The 21034-nt window shown below is 29.8% G+C and overlaps 1 protein-coding gene across 2 annotated transcripts; it reads left to right on the top strand.

Annotated features, from left to right (window-relative positions):
* Positions 1-635: 635 nt before the first annotated feature.
* Positions 636-19471, top strand: LOC106686593 (uncharacterized). 2 transcript variants are annotated; one of them, XM_014429980.2, is made up of 7 exons: positions 642-1030; positions 1193-1532; positions 6056-6175; positions 12193-12446; positions 13973-14096; positions 16843-16957; positions 19271-19471. In XM_014429980.2, the coding sequence occupies exons 2-7, from the start codon at positions 1340-1342 to the stop codon at positions 19389-19391; spliced, it is 927 nt and encodes a 308-aa protein (XP_014285466.1). In that variant the 5' UTR covers positions 642-1030; positions 1193-1339; the 3' UTR covers positions 19392-19471. The 2 variants fall into 2 exon arrangements, with proteins under 2 accessions (XP_014285467.1, XP_014285466.1); XM_014429981.2 differs by lacking the exon at positions 6056-6175 and having other exon boundaries at positions 636-1030.
* Positions 19472-21034: the final 1563 nt, after the last annotated feature.

Genomic DNA, 21034 nt, shown 5'->3' with positions numbered 1-21034 from the left:
TTTATTTTATTTATATTTATTTATATTGTGGATATTATATTAACTACGTTATTTCTGTTTTAAATTTCTGGTTAGATATGGTTTCATTTATGTCATTATTTTATAATTACTTTTTTATTTATTGATAAATATTACAATCTGCCACAATATTGTTGGACAATAAGTAATAGTGATAACTGATTAGATTTAAACTAAAATAAAATAACATAGGAATAATAATAAATAATATGTTGTTCTGAAGATACCCCCTAACAGATCAAAAATTATTTTCTATTCTATTCGATTTTAAAAACAATATTTCTTATTAATTTTACTAGTAAAGAAAAGTGAATTATAATCAATTATCGAATTTCTAGGGGGAAAAAAATGGGCCATATACCAATTAAGTTAAGTTCTACTAGCAAAGATGAAATTATCTAATATTTTCAAAAAATGTTGTTACCAACTAACCATGATTTCGTCTTTGTCGCTATAACTTAATTCTATTGATTTTTGTGGAGTATTTTATCAATATCCAATTTACTGCTCATTTTATGTTATCAGATAAGGAGATTACTCAGTAGACAGCTGTAAGCTGATAGCAAACTAACTATTTATAATTGTTCAAGATCGGTTCTTTCCTTTTGTTCAAGTGGTAGTTAATTTGATTGTACAGTTTACTAATTTTCATCAATTGTAAAAATGAGTGCTTAATATTATTATTTATCATAATAATTAGTCAATATACGCACTAAATTAAATTTTTTTTTTTCTCGAAAAAATAAATGTACGATTAATTATTTTGTCCACTAATAACATTTTTTTGGCTAAAATCAACTTACTGGAAGTGTCGCCTCATAAATACATTTAACACTTTTTTATGCTAACAAAAGATTTTAGAAAAAAATAATATTAACATTTTATGTCATTGGAGGTAAAGGATAGTGATGAAAGCATAAAGAAATGTTTTATGTTGGTTGTCATAACAATAATCGGTTTTAGCTACATTTATTTATATATGAAAGAATAAATTTCAGCAGGAAGTAAGCTGGTAAGTAAGAGATGAGTGTTGCTCGCGCCATACCTGATTTTATATTAGTTTAATTTAGATCTGCAATTTTTTATTTTTTATTTTCAAAACCTCTTTATATTTCATTTAAATACAAAATACAATAATCGTAGATCTGCAATTTATTTATCTTTATATTTTCAGATTGAGCGTGTTAATAGAATGTGTGAGAAAGTAATATCTCAAGAGTTGAGATTTTTCGAAATTTATTGGAATATTTAACAATACTTAAAAAAGAAAAATACTAGTTGCTTCCAAAAGTGTGGAAGGGTTGTACGGTTGTGCGGTTGGATGTACTCGTATATAAGAGACAAGATGAGACGCAGCGACCTCCAGTTCACAGACATGCGCCTCTTACTTCTGTTCTTGGCTCCTCTTGCTGCAGAGGGTAGTATTCTTGGAGCCATCCACAAGGTCCTGGCTTACTATGGCCATCAAGATGAACTTTCCGACAATTTCATCTTTGGCATCCTCCTCACACAGGGTATGTCCTTTCACCTTAAGCATATACAAAATATCAATATTTAATTTATAAAGAAAAATTAGTGCGGTCCCTATCGGATGCCTCTCTTTTCCTTTTTTTCGTCCTTTATTAATTCATAAATGTTTTTAATATTTTTTATTTATCCAGTGTTCATTATTGTTAACAATGAGCACTGGTTATTTTTTTTTAAAAATAATAACAATAAAATAAAATATATTATCAATTTGCACAATTTTGATCCTTTTTTTCTCTCAACTTTTATTCTTTAAAACTCTCCAACGTTTCGGCCCTCAGGCCATTCTCAAGGATACAACCTTTAAGTTGTGAATATAAAGGAAAGAGGGAGAGTGTTTTGTAAAAATGTTTTAAATCTAGAATATCAAAAAAAAAGTTATATGTGACAAGGGCAATCCCTGCAATTCTTTTTTTTCTTTTAAAAAAAGGAATGACATCAATATTGAAAGTTGTATCCTTCAGAATGGCCTGATGGCCGAAACGTTGGAGAGTTTTAAAGAATAAAAGTTAAGAGAAAAAAAAGGATCAAAATTGAGTAAATTGATAATAAACTAAACCACTCTCAAACAATAATATATAAAAAATAATTAATCTAAAATTAAAAGTATTTTAGAGTAAGCTTTTTTTTTATAATAGGGCATTTAATCCCTGTTAGACTAGGGATAAGACCTATCTGGTATTAAAGGCAACTTTATTGTACATTGATTCACTGAGTTTAATCAAAATCGTTTAAGCCATCTTGAAGACAATAAAAAAAAATGTGAAAAAACGATTCTTATAAAGTTCCCTTCCGGTTTGTCGATTTTAGCGATAAATTTGTTGATACATCCGAGGTATACACATGTCCTAAATATGTAGTTTCATTTTCGTACATCTTTTAGTTTTTGAACTGGGATGACCACTCACATAAAGACACACAGAATATTTTGTCCTGCATCCATTATTACTTAAACACTCTACACAATCTGGGTATGTCAGTTACATTTATATGGGTTCCAAGTCATGTAGGAATTGGCCGATCACGCTGCAAGAAAAGCACTTGCGCTTCCGGGACAGGGTAAAGCAATTTTAACTCCATCAGAAATTAGCAATCCCCTCGAAAAGGAAGTCAAAGAAAAATGACAATCTTTGTGAAATGAAAGCCCAAGGAGTAAACTAAAAATTACTAAAAAGAATGTCAAGTCCTGGGGTACCTCCAGTCGCAAATGCCGTAGAGAGGAAGTTTTACTGACCAGGCTGAGAATAGGTCACACGAGGCTCACCCACTCCTATCTTATTTCTAAAGAAACGCCACCGAAATGGCAGTATTGCAACAACCATTTGGCAATAAGCCATATTTTCCAAGAATGCCCATATTTTACAACATACCTCAATAGCTTAGGGTTAAACCCAGATATTTCAAAAACCCTCGGAGACGATGATAAAACAATATAGGATGATGAATGATTATTAATATAGGATGATGAATGATAAAACAGAATAGGTCACACGAGGCTCACCCACTCCTATCTTATTTCTAAAGAAACGCCACCTAAATGGCAGTATTGCAACAACCATTTGGCAATAAGCCAATTTTCATTAATTCATCATCCTATAGAATTAGTTTTTCAGTTTTTAAAATCAAAAGGTTTACTGACACAAATATAATATCGGACAGACAAGACAAAATAATAATAAAATTAAAATAAATAAAATAAAAAATTAAATTAAACAAATGTAAAAAAAAAAATTAAATAATGTATAAATGGTATTAATGACCCATTGGTCATTTATAATAAAACATCATTATGTTTAATGCCACCAAACACTAACAAACAGTTAGTGAGACTTGGTTATTTGGACTTATGCCTATACGTGACCACAAAACGTATAATATAATATAATTAATCGTCAAAAACTAGAATTTAAAATTTTACACGTAATATTATAGGTAAGTAAAAGTAAAAAATATTGAGCAACTAAATAAATTCAATAATAGTATTGGTTAGTTCATTACCAGGAAGCGTATTTTTATAAATATTTTTCAGTTGGAAAAATATTTGCCCGAGTCAATTCATAACTAACGTATTCTATGTGTGGCTTATTGTTCTGCGTTAAAAAAGAAATTAGAGTGCTGCCAATAGGTAGTTTCTCTACACGCCTGTAACACTCCAATTTAACTTAGATCAGATTTACTAAATGTATTATAATGTACAGTTGTAAATAGCAATAAATAAATATTTTTAAAAAAAATAAATAAAATTACCATTTTTTATTATGATTTTTTAATTGATCGATTTTAAATATTGGAACCCTACGTAGGAAAAATTTATTTAACAAAATATACTATTGGCACATAAAGCATACTATAATAATAATAATAATAATAATAATAATAAAGACCTAACGAACCGGAAGTTTCGATACCACTAAACGCACTCTGGTATATATATCCTTCCAGTGATGCCCCTCCAAACCTAATTCTACAAAATTTTTTAACGCAATCCTCCCATCTACGTTTCGGTCTACCCCTGGGCCATTTACCCGTCGGTTCAGTGTTTATTAACATTTTAGGGATCTACTCGTTACTAAGCCCTACAACCTTACACGCCCATATTACACCCCGCAATGCTATAACTTGAATTATATTTACCAGGCGTAGGTTGCTTAGTTCAATTTAGTCTTCTAAATTCTCCCGTTAATTCATCCTTTTTTAGTTCGAATATTTTACGTAATACTTTATTTTCGAAAACCTTAAGACGCTGTTCCATAAAGAACAGTGGGAAGGATAATAACTTTGTAAATTCTAATTTTTAAGTTTCGAGAAGGCGCGAGCTAAGTAGTTTCGATATTGAAAAATAACAAACATAATCATCAATTTCGCTTTTTCCAGTTACCGCACAACCTTAATATTTAAGTTATATATTTAAATATGTATCCACCACGTCAAAAGTATTTCCTCCTATATCTATATCACTGAAATTTCTCGCGTTTCTGCTGCTAACCAAGTATTTTGTTTTATCCGTATTTATTTCAAGAGCTAGTTCCTTACTGGAGTTTATTAACCCAGTTGTATTTAGTTCTATAGTTTTTTGTCCTCACCCAATAATACCAATTCATCAGCACCATCAAGCACTGGTATTTTACCACCCAAAGTTAAACCCTTTTCGGTATTCATCACAATTTTAATGACGTATTCTAGTGCTAAATTAAATAAGATAAGTCATAAAGAATCTCCTTGTTTTAAACTCGACCGGACCTGGAAATTTACTAACTTCTTTGGTATTCCCTGTTCAATCAGAATATTATACAGCTAAATCATACTATGCTACATAAATATTAATAAAACACAAAAATATATGTTGGTTTTTTATTGGATATATATGGTCAGTCATTATTACTGTCTTATTAAATATTTAGTTCATAATTGATCTTCAATGATATTCCTATACATATACTATATCAAATATAAATATTTCTTCTATATAATATAATAACATCACTGTAACAATTTTGTAGGCCAAATTTTTCGTCTTATAATTAAAAGGGTACTATACTATTGCTCTTATTATATACTCGAAGCCTCATTTTGTTTTTATACTTTTTGTGAATATAATATCGTTTAATGGAATAAGTAATATTTGTTTTCTAATTTTTCAGAATGAGACAAAACGAATATGACAGTTCACACGATTTCTTTTATCATTATGATCATTTCAAGCGATTCTTATGCTTTATGGTTTCACATGTCGAAAGTGTTAATTGCCCATGAATTAAAGTGGGCATTGCTCGTGTCACGCTACCTGTATGTTAAACATTGGAAGGCCATAAGTCTTGGCTCTGTCTATTCTAAATTTCTAGACCAATAACAAGCAAGTTTCTACCCATATTTTAAGATAGAGGGTAATTCTGAATGTGATTCCAGATCTAAAGAAAAGTCTAAGTTGTAATGACACTCAAGAAGACAAGTTTGTAGATAATATTCTATAAAGTGTGTCTTACTCTCTGTTCTCCTCTCATTTAAGTAAATAAAATTTATCTTACACCACTCTGCGACGAACACTAACTACTATAAAATCAATTAAACATATTTTCGCCTCGTAATTAAAGATACACTGTACCAATACCATTTTCTTTCTTGCCTTGGTCAACCCATTCATTCATTTTAATCACAGTTTTTATTACCGACAAATTAATGTCCAATTTTAGCCCTTTTTTACTATGGTTTGGTTCAAGGGATTAGACGTGTCCTGTAGTCTTGAACTAACATCTAATAATCATATCTAGGATATATGCTCTTTTTTCGCTCATAAACCTAATACATAGGCTATAATTTTTCATATTTTTGGATGTATATAAGTTGTTTCATATTTTGCAATGCATTTCCTACTATGTTCATATTTATTCCTCGTTGCTTTTATACTTTCATGTTTGTACATTGGTCGTGCCTTGCCCAGATAAAGGCCTACAACTTAAGTCGAGACATAGGGACTCCTGTCTGGTCATGTAATTTAATTCATATTTTCCAGGCCACTTAAAATCAATTGATATAGAGGACTGGGAAAAACAAGATAATATAGCATTACTGTTGGCTATTTTTGACATGATACTTGAGAAAAATCCACGATTCTATCTCACACAGGAAACAGGTAAACTGTAATTCATTATTTTTCTTACACTTTTCAATTGAATTTTTTTTTCAATTAGAGGAAAAAATATAATTCTTATGCTATCTATAAATATTTCTATTAGTTAGTTTTATATGAATTGTCCAATATAAATCGGTTCCAAAAGTATTTACGACGAAATAGATGATTTAATAAAAATTTTTCTGAGAAAAAGGTTTTAGGTCTACTTCCATAGTTCCTTGAACCACTAATGATTTTTATCTGTCTCACGATATGTTGGGCTGATCCGCGATGAGAACATGATACAAGGCGAGCATATAACTCAATAATCTCATTGTAGCAATTAAATCCTTTTGATAGACCCACAAAAAGCATTTCCCCAGAATTAAAAATTATCTGCCACAGCCGGGTCCTTAGAATGAGAACAGCCCCTTAGCACTGAGCCACTCTGCCTCAAATACTATATAATATGAAATTTAATTGGTAATTATAATATATATTATTATTATATAAATATATTATTTTCTGTTTAGAATAGGAACTAAATATTGTTGATTACACAAACCAGAGGTTGGTTCCTATGAAGTATATAAAACATTGTTTAAGAAAAATTAAGTCAGATCCAATTTCGGTATCTTACCATTAAATAAAAATTAAAAACAACAAAAAAACATTACTTTTTGGAACTGATCTTAAGCAACAAAATTATAATTGTTATCAAATAAAAACAAATGGATTACATTTCTATAGGTAGAATCAAACAGTGATGCCAAAACTGACAAAATCCTAAAATTTATGCAAAGTAATTTTTAGGTAAGTATTTTCTTACCACCAAATTTAGTCTCGACAAAAGAATGAACTTTTCACACTTGAAGACAGACGGACATAAAAAACCACGCCTTATTTTCACCATTTTTCATTTTCTTTTACCACCACTCAAGTTCATCCCACCACCCACTTTCACTCACCTTTCTACAAGTTAGTAACAGGAGATCATCAAGCCAAAGGAGCTAAAAGACCGTAGAGGTCACAGTGCCCTACTCCCCTCCACTCAGATTGCATTTGAAATTTTTCAAAAATAGATTTTGGTTTTCTATTGAAATTTTTTGTTCTTATCCTGATCGTTTGTCCTTAACACACTTTGATTTTTTTTTTTTAGTTTTTTGAAGTATTAGGAGTACATCATCTCACAGGAGCTCACCTGGCAGGAACACATCCATGAGTTATCAGGCAACCTGTCTCGGGTTATTATTTCTTTCTGGTTCGCAATAGTATTATGACTATATCTTTTAAAGTATAATTTTATAATGACTCCTAAAAATCAGTCAATTTACTTTATATTTTCGTGAAGACAAAAGACTGAGAATATGAAGGAATGAGGAGTATTGTCATCACTTTAACACATGTATATATAGTAACTTGCATGAGAACAGGTAATAATCAAAGAAACAGAATAGTTCACATTATCTATTTTTTAATAGTGTTGGTAACAAGCAATTTTTATTGAAATAATCGTATTGGAAAATAAGTTTTCTATTTATTTTCCACAATAGAAATTTTTAAATATTAGTGGAAATTAGAGGCCAATACTTTGTTTTTAATAAGATATTTATGCAGCGAAATGAGATACTTTCATATTATTTTAGATTTATACATTGGGTAACCAATATATCCCGGTTTGAATGGTTGTCACGGATTTAAAAATCAAATTCCAACGGAAAAAGTTGAAGGTCAACGTCTTACGAATACCTACTAGCATAAATCTTGCATACTACTAATAATACTTGCATGAATTCTTCGATTTTGTAAGTGTTGGCATCACTGTTTGATCCCACCTGTAATCCATTTGGTTTTATTTGATAACAATACTTTATATACTCAGTCCTTTGCCTACGCTAAAATATAAGTGGTAGTAAAGTATATTTGTTCATTTTAACACAATTCGTTTCTTAACGACTGGCGGAAAATCGTTTGAACATAATTTCTTCTAACGAAAAATTAATTTTTTTTTCTCCTAAGAGGGGAGAGAGATTTTTCTAAAAATACACTGTACGCTTAAGCCTTTGCTTCATAAATTTCAAAGGACTGATATATTATATATAACTAAGGAGATAAAAAATTAGCAGTGAAATTCAGTCTCACATTTATGTCACGTTTCGTAACTGGAAACCAGTTTTGGTGGTATCCCAAATAAAAATGACCGAGACAACTTGTGCTTGCAAAATTCATGCAAACATGGAATACATGATGTACTGCACAATATTGGATCGATAGAAAGAAAAGCGCTAAAGTATTAAACCTATGTGGCTTATCTGTTATTTTCCTGAATATAAATTATATATTTTTATCGAAAGCCAACGGTTATTCTCTTTTTTCTATCTTTCTTTTATCCCCTTCTCCTTCCCTATTCTTTTCTTAATTTTTCTTAACCACGTTATTAGTAATCTTCACCACATATTATTATTGTTATGTTTTCTATTCACTTCTTTTGTCTAACTTTATATTTTGCTTCTGTATTCTAGTAACTTACATATTTCATTAGCTACATATATTTTCTTTCTCTCAATTTTTTTTTTCTTTTCCTAATAGTAATTGTTAAATTATTACTAAATTAAAAAAAAATCATATTTATTTTCACTATATAACTTTAAATTTTTATTTCCTTTTTATGTTATTTTACTTACTTATTTATTTACCAATATATACGTTTTATTTTCCACTTCTTTCATCACTTTATTTTTATTAATTTCATTCTGTACAATTATTTATTATATATCATTCTTTTTATATTTTATTTTTTTAGTATTCATTGGTCGTTATCTTCCTCTTTGTTCTTAGCCCTGATGAAGGCTAGAAACTCTGGCTGAAACGTTGACACTAATAAATAAGTTCTTTCAACTTATTTGTGTTATATTCTGACTGCACCCCCAACCATCTTCTCATCTTTCATAATTATTAATTTAGTAGCTAAATAACATTATGCAAGCAAGTAAATAAATACTTATTTGCAGCATAAATATCCAGACACGGGTTAAAACAGGATATAAAATCGCACATTCATGTTAACCAAAATGTCAAGTTCATAAATTAACTACTTTATTTTTATCACTATTTTTAGCCTGTTTTAATATTTACCGTATCCAACGTATTCTTTTTTCCCTCTGGTATAATCATTTTAATAGATAACCCCGTTATATTTGTATAATAATCAATACGTTTTTATTTATACAGTTAGTAATATTTTTATCGTTTTCGTTATATGAGGCATTCAGTCACAAAGCATGGTAACTGTAAAAATGAAAACTTCTTCCATGATGAATTGCTTGTTAAGTATAAACCTTCAACCAGTAGTCTCTAGCAATAGCGTAATATCAAGATTATTCTCTTAAGCAAATCATATTCCCTAAAGATTCTTTAAACAGTTTATAAAATCAGTCTTTAAAAAGCCATGATGCCTAAAAATGCAATTCATAATAAATTTGGGTAACTATGTTTTATGACCGAGCGTCTCTCATAGTCAAATCATTTTTTTTTTTTTTTTTAAAACCTCTTTATTGATAAATATATATATAATACGGATTATATGTTACAATAATATAATATATAATACATTATACAATTTTTCTTGTTTTGTCTTACGGTGTTATAAGATTAGAAAAAACATAGTCCGCTGAAGGCGGTTTTACATAGTCAAATCATTCAATGGACTTGAACCATTTAGAGTTATAAAATAATCCTTAAATAGTACTTATACAAAGAAAGTTTTGAAGAAGTTCTAAAAAAATTCTGAAGTTAAGTTGTATGCTGATTACGAATTTCAAGTTTATGATCTTTAGCCAACATTAATCGTTTTCATTTTTTTTACTATAGCATGGAAATTATGAGTTTTTTCGTAACATCAGTCTATACTAAACTAACCAAAAGAAAATTCTGCACATTTTTTTGTTTTTTTTCAGATTATCGGTTATAAGCAAGGCCCTACTTTTTATTCAGTAAAAAATCCCAGATTAAACCATATAATATGTAATAGAAACCTGTAATATATGCAGTAAAATAATATAAAACTCAGTTAAAAATATTCAAATATACTAATATATAATAAAATATACTGATATGCATACAAAAAAAAAAAAAGGTTCTGAATAAAGAAAGAAACATGGAAAGGGTTAGAAAATAATTTATAATTTTGTTATTTCTTTTCTTTAAATGATAATTATAACGGATAATCAAGAGAACGGTTAAAAACATAATATAACACGCTTTGTAAACTAAAATATTAGAATAATAAAAACTTACAACTAGTAATACAAAAGAAAAATAATGATAATGAATTATTTGTAATAATAACGCCAATTAATATAAAAACTGATGATAAAAAAACGAAAAACATAACATACATAAATGCATTTGTAAAGTGAAATAAAGAAGATAACAAGATTAGAAACATAAAGTGAGACAATATTAAAATAATAGGAATTTTAAATAACTAATACAATTAACGATGAATTAATTTTAAAACTAACTGAGAAGATGGATAAAATTAATAAAACACATGAATTCGTCAGCAAGATGCGTTTCTAAATTGGAATCTGTAAGTCATAATGTTTCATTATATATAATATTTTTATAATTATAGAATCCTAAAAAAACATAATTCAGTGATTCTAAAAATTATTCTTTAAACTTTCAAAACATGATCCGTATTTGATGGCACTACATCTGTCTCACAATGGCCAAATTGGGATCACAAAATTTAAATTGGCAATCAGCACCCCTAAAGCATAAATTAGCGAATTTTCAGGACTTCTCCAAAATTTTCCACCTTAGAATTCTTTTTCTGGTTCTTATGCGAATGAACTACTTGAGACCAAGGGGTTGCTCCTAGAAGGGGTAAAACATAGAGTGAAAAAAAGAATTTACTCTTAGTTAATTTAGTTCAAGTTGATGTGGCTAAAAAAAAAAGGCATTTAGTTTTTATATGTCTAGGAATCAGGACCCCAAAAAACAGAAATGAGCATATTTTTTACAACTTTTTAAAAACTTTCCTAAAAGATCTCTATCTGGTCGTTAGTTGAACTATCCCAATATTAGGGGTATTCATGATCTTTAGTGTAACATGTTAAAGCGTGGTAAATGGAAAACTTATGTTAAATAGAGAAACATTTCCTTCTTTTACCATGTTAAAACGATATAAAATGTAACATGGTTGAGAGTCTGTTACTAGCTCTGTTAAATGGAGAATGACGTCACGCATTTTGTGTTAGTATTGTTTCGGATGTTTTTATAACTAATAAAGCAATAGATGACAATAATAATAATGTAATGACAGTTGTCAATTAGATCATCTTGATTCTCTTCCTAACAAGTTAGAAGATCAACAAGACGCTCAGTAGCCAAACTTTTACACAACTTCCACTTTTCACTCAATTTAGTTATGTTGTAATAAATTACTTCAGTGAAAACTTTTTTTTTTTTTTGTTTTTTTTTAATTATTTATTTATTGTAATTTACAACTGTACAAAATAATACAATAGGTAAATATGTAGTATGTTTCATACTAAGTTTTCAGTGAAAACTTAGAAGTGAACAATAATACGAAGTTTTGGATGGAAAGGTTACTAAACAAGTTGATCAGAAAATCCGCTAGGAGCTCTTATGCATTTACCATTTAACATGACTTTAAATAGTGCTGCTCACAATCCTATACCTATAACATTTAACGTGGTAAAACATTTTACATTTAACACAAAATCATGAATACCCCTATTATTGATTTTGGTTTGGTTAAATAAAAATAGTAATACAAAATCAAGATCTTTATAAGAGTATAATCTCCATAAATGTATTACTATATCAATAATTAAACAATTAAACTATTATGAGTATTCATTTTTGTTGTTTAATGTAAACCATTTATGGTAAAAAGTAATATACCACATAGCATAAACTATAAAATACAAGTAGAGTTGGTATAACGCCAATTACCTGATTTGGGTATTCTATGTATATATCTATAATGGATTAATGATTTTTTTAAGTGAAGAGATTTGAAGATTCCTTGAAACTATTGAGGAAACCAGACCTCAAATTGAATTCACCAAAACGTCCCTCATATGTCCTGGAAACAAACCTCATACATGGCTCTCCAGGTATCACCAATGCAACTCATTGTCTCTTAGAAGCTATGGTCAGAACACAAATATCCAACTTTTGTCTTATACAGATGGCAGACATCGAAGCCAGAGGCTATACCTTATCTCACCAAGCTATATTTTACTCCATAGCGTCATCGGTAAGTAGATAAATATTATATATTATCATAGTAATAATAAGCTTATGTTTTATTTTTATACGCAATTAATTAATTTCATTACCTAAGGTAGAGGAATGCGTTTTATTAATCCAGGAAGTGAAAAAAAAAATTTTCTCAGAACCAAATTTTTAAAATTGGAGGAAAGTTATCAAACATTAGTTAAAAATGGTTCACCATTTATTTTACGAAATTCAACCCAATCAATCTTTTTTGTTCTTTGCATAATCGCATTTCCAAAACGGCCAAAAAACAAAAAAATATACTTTTATATAAACAATATACATATAAATGGAGTAAAACTTAAAAAAAGTAATATATTAATTGATTCCTTAATTTAATAGACCAAATTTCACATTAATTTAATTATCGCGAATTAATACGTAAACTAAATTTATCATTAATAGCATAAACCATCCAGCAAAATATTTGCCTCATTTCTGATCAACTCATTTTACAAATCTCTCGTTCAATTGTTTGACAAAACAATAGCTTTTGAGAGAACCGAGAACCTACAACCAGGAAGATTGGGAACTTAGCATGGGTATCACGTGTTGTATATAAGCAATTAAAACTGGTTGTTAACGCCATAATATAATTACGTTGTAAATAATTGTAAATAGTATTTTTAGTATTTAGTTTTATAGTTTTAGTTATATAGTTTTATTAGTATTTAATTTAGTTACATTTATTTTTATTTGTATTGTTTTATTTAGATTTAGTTATTTGAAAAGAAAAATGTGTAATTATATTTGTTTGTAATAATGAGTAATAGAGACAGTTGCTAGGGGTGATAATTAATGTTAAGAAGCGTCACCTAGCAACGGACCGACCATCTTAGTTTTTTAGAGGAGTTCCGACTAATTAGTGGCCGTGGTAGCGTCTAAGCAGCCCTGCCTGCCCTTATAATTCAATAGCTTAGACATTTTAGTGAGAGTGAGTCATTACAGTTCGGAACCAGACCTTTTCTGTGCTTCCACTTTATTAATTGCAGTTCCGACTAATTAGTGGCCCTGGTAGCGTCATTAGCAGCCCTGTCTGCGTTCATTTTGTCGGCTCGCCTAATACAATACGATTGTTGGATATTCGGACCATCAATGAGCCACTACACCAACTCTGGACCATTGCAGCGATTTATTTAGCAACAAGAGCTGCGACCTATCTCGGCAGCACTCTTCCTCGGATCTATCGGAGTGGAGCAAACGTTTCGTCGAGCAGTATTTATTTTACATATTTATATTGTTTGTAAATTTGTCTCTTTTGTTTTCTTAATTTATTTATCTAATTTTATTTTTATCTGAGAGGCCTTTTTATTTTTACTTGTATTTTTTTTTTTTTTTTTACCATATTTAAATTGAACCAAATAAATGTTTATTTCGAGCCAGTTTGTTTTTTGTTCATTTTAAAGCCTTCCAACAAAAAGACATAGTCGATTTGAGGTGGCCTTAACACTGGTCTTTAACTAAATTGAAGATATTGTATAAATTAAATATTTTGTTTCTTTTTAGCTGTTAACATTCCCTATTGTAGAAGAATTAATAAAGCAAAGATGTCAAAAAATGCTATCTGAAGTCAACTATGCATGGGATAATGACATGCCATATACACTACAGGACCTAATCGTTGAAGAAGGTATTATTAAATATAAAAACATTATATAATTAATTAAAATATATAGTGGTTATTACTGGAAGGCAGTTATGTTGTTTTCTATTTTGAGAATTAATTAGCTCCTGACTTGAAATTCTTTATTTTATTAATTTCACATCAATAAACTAAAACTGCCGATGTTTCGGGCGGTCCGTCCATCTTCTGGGGCCTTTTTTTTTTTTTGGTCATTTTTGTTCAATTTCTACTTGAAATTTTTTCATTTAATTTACAATTTTAAAAGGTCTTATATAAATTAAATATCAAATTTTCAGGTAGAATTTCAACTGAAATGATCAGGAAAAACAAAGTATAGTATTGAATGTCCCTGAAGATAAATGCACAGCCTCAAACGTCGACGGTGTTGGCTAATTGATTTAAAATTACTAAACTAAAAAATTGAAGTAAGAAGGGTAATTAATTCCCTAAATCGAAAAAATACATATAATTAATTTTAGTAACTCTTAATTAAAATACTTTCCGTATTTAAGTGTCATAATTTACTTGCATATCTACTTAAACAACATGCTGTGTAATTCGTGAAGTTAAACTCTTTGAATATTTAAACTTGGTGTACTAGTCGTATGTTTTCCATATTCCAGCAAAACAAAAGATTTTTCTGACAGTAAATTAATTTACTTTCTATATGTTCATGCGCATAGATGCGATATGTTCAGTTACTAGGAAGCCTTAAAGAGAATTGGAAGGCAACCTAAATTCTCACCCTATTTCTATCTCACTCAATATTTATTTTTTAAGTCGTTAAAATTTATTAAGCTTCTGTCATAAATTTCCATAAATCTCAAAATAGTAAAAAAAATATAATAAAAATTTAATATTAGTATTAATATTACTTAACAGTAAATTTACAGTGCTTTCAAGCATTTACCTTGCAGTGTTTTTAATCTTTTACAACATACTCAGCAATTTTAAGAATATTTGTGCCCACATTTTTTTTTTGTTAGCAAGGTTGCCGTGAATTTTTTTTTACCAACAAGGGTAACAAATATTTTATAACTGGAGGATTTTCACTTGAAAGGGTGAAGGAGTTCAGCTATCTTGGATCGCAAGTAAACGCGGAAAATGACATTCAAGCAGAATTATGTCCGCCAATAAATACTATTTCGGCTTACTGAAGTATTTCAGGACCAGTGCTATTTCCCAAAACACCAAGATACAGCTGTATAAGACCCTGGTGAGAGCCGATCTCACTTATCCCTCCGAATGCTGGACATTGCCCAGGTCACAGGATGCCCTTCTCCTAAGGTTCGAGAGGAGAATATTGAGGAAAATTTATGGCCCGGTTTGTGCTGATGGGATCTGGAGGATGAGAACAAACTCTGAACTGGCAGGCCTCTACAGGAACCCGGATATTGTAAGGGTGATCAAAGTGGGACGGCTTCGGTGGGCAGGCTATGTATTAAGAATGACCCAGGATCAGATTCCTAGGATGATCCTGGACGAAAGGATATATGGAGCAAGGAGAGTAGGAAGACTCCGGCTTCGATGGATCGATGGGGTAGCAGCGGATGCCAGATCTATCTTGGGAATCCGGAATTGGAGAGCAGCGGCAACCATTAGAGAGGACTGGTGGACGAAGTTGCGGGAGGCCTCGACTCTACAAGACTACTAGTTAACCGTATGAAGTAGATTGTAGGAGGATAGTCCGGGTGGCGGTCAATACAGGTATCAAAATAGTAAAAGAAACCTATTTATTGTTAACCAACGTTTCGCCCCACTTTGCAGGTCTTCATCAAGGTTTATTTAAAAAGAGATGACGAATGAAATGGAAGGAAACTATGCTCACCATTACACCACCATCGCGGGTCAGAATGAAATGGTAAGATTCATTCCTAAAATGGTAAAATAGTAAAATCCACTCTTGATCTCTTCTTCAGACGAGAGTGTGTCTGTATTGTAGCCTGGACAAATGTATACCATTGTATAACGAGAAGAGCCTTTTAAAGGTCTGCAGTATAAACATTCATTCACGAGAGTATTATTGTGATGTTTATAACCAGCGTTCATAAGTTTGCTGTCGATCAATTTACGAAAATACACAGTCACTTGTATAGGACTTCACGTTATATACAATTAAAATATTAAATTGAATTTATTTTACAAAGGAAACTTATTTATAAGTATTAAATTAATTCATTTTATAAAATAAATTAGAAAAAAAGTATTCATTTTTAATGTTACTTTAACAATGAAAAAAGTGGTTGTTGGAACAAAACTAATAATTTTAAAGTTATTGAAAAAGTTTCTATAGCGCAATAGCTTCTGGAGTTATGAAGATGTCAAGGCAATATTAACGGACAATTACCAACGTAAGCTTTTTATTTTTCAGTTCCGGACAGAAAAAAAAGACCAAATCGGACTAATAGTGGCTGAAATTTGCGCTGTTAAATTCTTCTTCTTTAAATATTATTATGATGATTGTATAAATTCAAATTATATGTGACTTGAAGTGAAAGATCCAGGAGTCGAGAATACTTCATGTAAAGATTTTTTCATTAGGTCATTTCAGCTAATGTTTCGAAACATTTCCAATATTTCAGGAACCAATTTGAGCTATCAAACTTGAATACTGTTTATCCCGCTCAAAAATCTTTACACAGCTAAACACGGACAGATTAAAACTAGCATTCCATAGCCGACTTGATGTTCAGAAATCATACCAAAATGGACTTACGTCTTCTTAATTTATTACACAAAATGAATGTTACAGTTGGTGTTTGTGGAATGAACAACTACCAAGAATTCCTAACAGAGCCAATGCTGAATTTCATATTAAGTTTACAACGCCAAGAAGGCTGCTTCGCAGTATTCAGAGATGGTCAGCTGTAAGTAAATTTAATTTATATTATCAACTTTAGCTAAACATAATAATCGATCTTTTAGTAACTAAGCTTTTATGGACTTTATAGAATAAACAGTATCTTTACAAACATTGATAAACACTTCTCACATGATCACCCTCCTAACTGATTTATTTCTCGTAATTTATTTTTTACAATTTGAATGAAAACCTTCAGCCTTGTAAATAAAGTCTTCTAACTGCATCGACTGTTACACATTCTTAGGTATTGTTTCGTTAAATGTTTTCAATATACAATCTTCATACATTTAGTTAATTAGCCATGATGCAGAGGCTTGCCAATTGTTACATGTTCAAAGTAGTTAACAAAATCACTATTCTGATTAAAATTTTAAATATTATTTGTTGGGCATTATTATTTGTCAATTTGTCAGCACGCTAAGTGCTGGCTAATTCTTATCACTACGTAGCCATTTTCCCCTCTAAGCTACGCCTTTAAACATTTTCTGTGAACGACTAAAAGAAAAACATCTGGACGTATAGTTTTTATTTTATTTATTTTTACTCCGAAATATATATATAACTATTCTAAAAAGTAGATACTGGATATAAAATTCAATAAACTAAATTTGCATTAAATGTTTCGATTAATGTTTTCTCAGACATAGTTAATGAAAGACCAATCAACATATAAAATTTGATAGTAATAATTTAATAATTAATTACTTCTGATAGAACTTTAAAAGTTGCTTATTAAAAAAAAGTAAAACATTGATTACAGCATTAACTTTCCTACCATTTGCTAATTTTTACTTTATTTTCAAATATTAATCAATCATTTATATCACATATTTGTTTTCAAATTTAAAATGAGGGGAACACTCTGCTACTCTCTACTTTTTTACTCTTTAATAGTTTAATAGAAGAGATCTTGATTTTTATCTTTTTACTAACCACAAATTTATTTAGGCATATTTATACTATGAAATAATAAGATTATTATCTCCTGGATGAAATGAATTAAGATTCATGACAACGAAAAAAATTGAAATATATATTTTACTCAGTTATAACCTGAAGAAAACGAATAAATGAACAACAAGAATACTTGTATTTTTGTTTATTTTCTAAATATATCTTGTTTTACTCATTTTATAAGGGGAAGTATTACGATCGTCGAAAACTTTTCATCAATCAATAAAACCAAAAAGATAAAAAATAACTGAAAAAAATCATCACTTCCTCAAAAGATTAAAAATAAGATTTTTATAAAAGAAAAAAGGTACTGAAAATTAGAACAGTAATCACAAAAAAAAAGTATTAGCATCAAACTAAACAAAATGGTTGATGTCACCTGACCAAAAATGGCGTAGAGGGTCCCTTACTCCAGCCCCAACATGCCTTTGGAGCCCAAAAAGCCCGCCTTTTAGGCTTCACTTGGTCTGACAGCTTGCCGCCTTCTTTATACTCCTTCCTCCAAGACAGCGAGTAACTGAGCAGCACATAAGTTTTCATAGGTTTTAATAGATCCATATAGCTAATACTCCAAAATGGTAAAACATTAGTTTGTACTAAGGGAACATAAATGAATGTAAGTGTTTACAAATAAAATGTTAATTATTTAATTTTATTATTATTGAATAAATTTTGATTGAGAAATGGATACAATTATAAGGAAATACTGCGTGAAAATTTTAATTGTACCTAAAAAGTTGGTAATATGTTTAGATAGAATGAAGTAATTACACGGAGTATATAATCTGAATATTTTTTGGAAACATTGTTAACATGGTTGGGAGTCTGTTAATAGGTTTGCTAAATGGAGAATGACATTACCCAGCAGACCAGCTGAGCTCATCCCCATTTTGTTTGTTGTATTAGGTTACTTGCTCCTAATTGTGTTTGTATTGTTTTGAATGTTAACTAATAAAGCAAGGGATGATAATAATAATAATAATGTAATGACAGTTGTCAATTAGCTCATCTTAATTCTCTTCCATGCAGGTTAGATGAACAACAAGACACTCAGTAGCCAAACTTCCAATTTTCACTCAACTTAAGAATGTTGTAATAAATTGCTTTAATCAAAACAAAGAAGTAAACAATGACATGAAGTTTTGGAAGGAAAGGTTATAAAACAAGTTACTCAGAAAATCCACTAGGAGCTCTTATGTATTTAACATTTAATATTACCTTAAATAGGGCTGCACATAGTCCTATACTTATAACATTTAATACATCATGAATACCCTATTATTATATAACATTTTACCTCAACATTTAAATACTTATTATTAAGATAGTAAAAAAGGTAAAATTATTTTATTGTTTTTTCCAGGGATAAATGCCATGAACACTTATCAGCAGTATCAATGTTTGCATTATCAATGTTTTTGTATAAACAAAACGAAAACCAGAACATAACACAGGACTATTATCTCCTGGATGAAATGAATTAGGACTTGCAAAAACTAAAAAAATAAAATATATTGTTTACTCAATTATAACTGAGGGAAAATAAATAAATAAACAACAGGAATATTTGTATTATTATTTATTTTTTAAATATTTCTTGTTTTATTCAGCACAGGAGAGGCGGAGAATCATTACATATTTAACGCTTATATTCCAACCCTAATGATGTCCTAATTGGCTTAATGTCAACCAGTGAGTTAATAGGGCTGCAAAACTTTGGTCTCACATTTTAGTAAATGATTAAGCCAAATATAAGGGAGGACCGGAAAGTAATATCGTTTTTTGCACATTTCACTATTTGGTTGCTGTTTATCTGGTTTCTTGTGTACAGAAGAGTCGTGGCAAGACACTCTTAGGTTGTAGTGACTTGTTTAGTTAAAAATGATTAAATTAAATTTTATCTTTTAAATTTTGGATGAAATGGTGAGCCTAACACCAAAAGAGGTACATTCCGGCATTTCATGCTTTTTGATTTTCCCAAAGGTAATAAAGCAACAGCTACTAGCAAAATCACTTGCAATGCTTATCCAAATGCATTAGACGTTCATAAATGACAAAGGTGGATTTCCAAGTTTAAATCTTTTTGAAGAGAACAAATCCACGACATGCAACTTATTGCTTCAACAGCACAATGCAGAAGTGTTTTTTGATCGCTTGATTACTGGAAATGAAAAATGGGTTCTCTGTGATAATCCAAATGCAAAAAGTAGTGGTTCTCTCGAAATAATTCATCATGAAGTACTGCTAAGACAGGTTCATAGTAACACCTCAATAAACCCCTTTTGTGTGTTAGGTAGAGTATTATCGGCTTGTTCACTTTGAACCTTGTAAATCAATCTTCAATTGAAAAGTGGCCAAAGATTGTCAATAGAAAAGCCATTATTCTCCAACACGATTGTGCAAGATGAACTATAGAAAAAATTAATGAATGGGGGTAGTTGGTGCCTCACTCTCCATACTCGCCCGATGGTGCATTATCAGATTTCCATTTATTCTGATCACTTTAACACTTTCCAAAGTGACAAGAGATTTGCAAATCCAAAATGCAATCTCCATATATTTTGCTCCAAAATCAATTGATTTTTATCGATCTACCATTGAAAATTTGCACACATCTGGCAAAAGGTTGTTGATAATGAGGGTGATTACATCTTTGATTAAAGATAAAAACTCGTTAAAATTTTATATGTTTGAACTTAATATAAGAATATGACATTACTTTCCCGTTTCCCCAATAGTTTATGTCAGGGTCATTGCTCTATGGTTATAAACTAAACAAGTCTGGAACTTCGTTTTAGGCAAGTTCACTGAAGATACCACTTGAATGTCTTTTCATGGAATTAAAGAAACAACCTTAGCATTTTTATTAATATTTACATTATGAGTCCTCGTGAATTATTAATTTCAACATAATTAAAAGTTACGTTGCATGAAAATAAAGTTGATTTTTTAATATAACAGAACTTTTAATAGTACGGCTGTTAAAACTCATTAAGAATAAAAACAAAACCAATAAATTAATGTTAAAAAAGCTATAGAAAAAATAGATAAGTAAGAAGGAAACTTGTTTGATTTTTCATAACAGACATGAATTTAATGAAAAAAATCACTTCATTTTCAAAGTTCT

This window comes from Halyomorpha halys, unplaced genomic scaffold (assembly GCF_000696795.3).
Source record: "Halyomorpha halys isolate HHAL.00 unplaced genomic scaffold, Hhal_1.1 Scaffold844.1, whole genome shotgun sequence".
Classification (NCBI taxonomy): domain Eukaryota; kingdom Metazoa; phylum Arthropoda; class Insecta; order Hemiptera; family Pentatomidae; genus Halyomorpha; species Halyomorpha halys.
This window is presented reverse-complemented; position numbering and strand designations above follow the sequence as displayed.

Excerpts from the sequence above, each read along its gene's own strand:
- LOC106686593 (XM_014429980.2), top strand. The coding sequence starts at position 1,340 with ATGTACTCGTATATAAGAGACAAGATGAGACGCAGCGACCTCCAGTTC. Across the intron at positions 12,447-13,972 it reads TTTACTCCATAGCGTCATCG|CTGTTAACATTCCCTATTGT; the intron begins GTAAGTAGATAA and ends GTTTCTTTTTAG. Across the intron at positions 14,097-16,842 it reads GGACCTAATCGTTGAAGAAG|TTGGTGTTTGTGGAATGAAC; the intron begins GTATTATTAAAT and ends TGAATGTTACAG.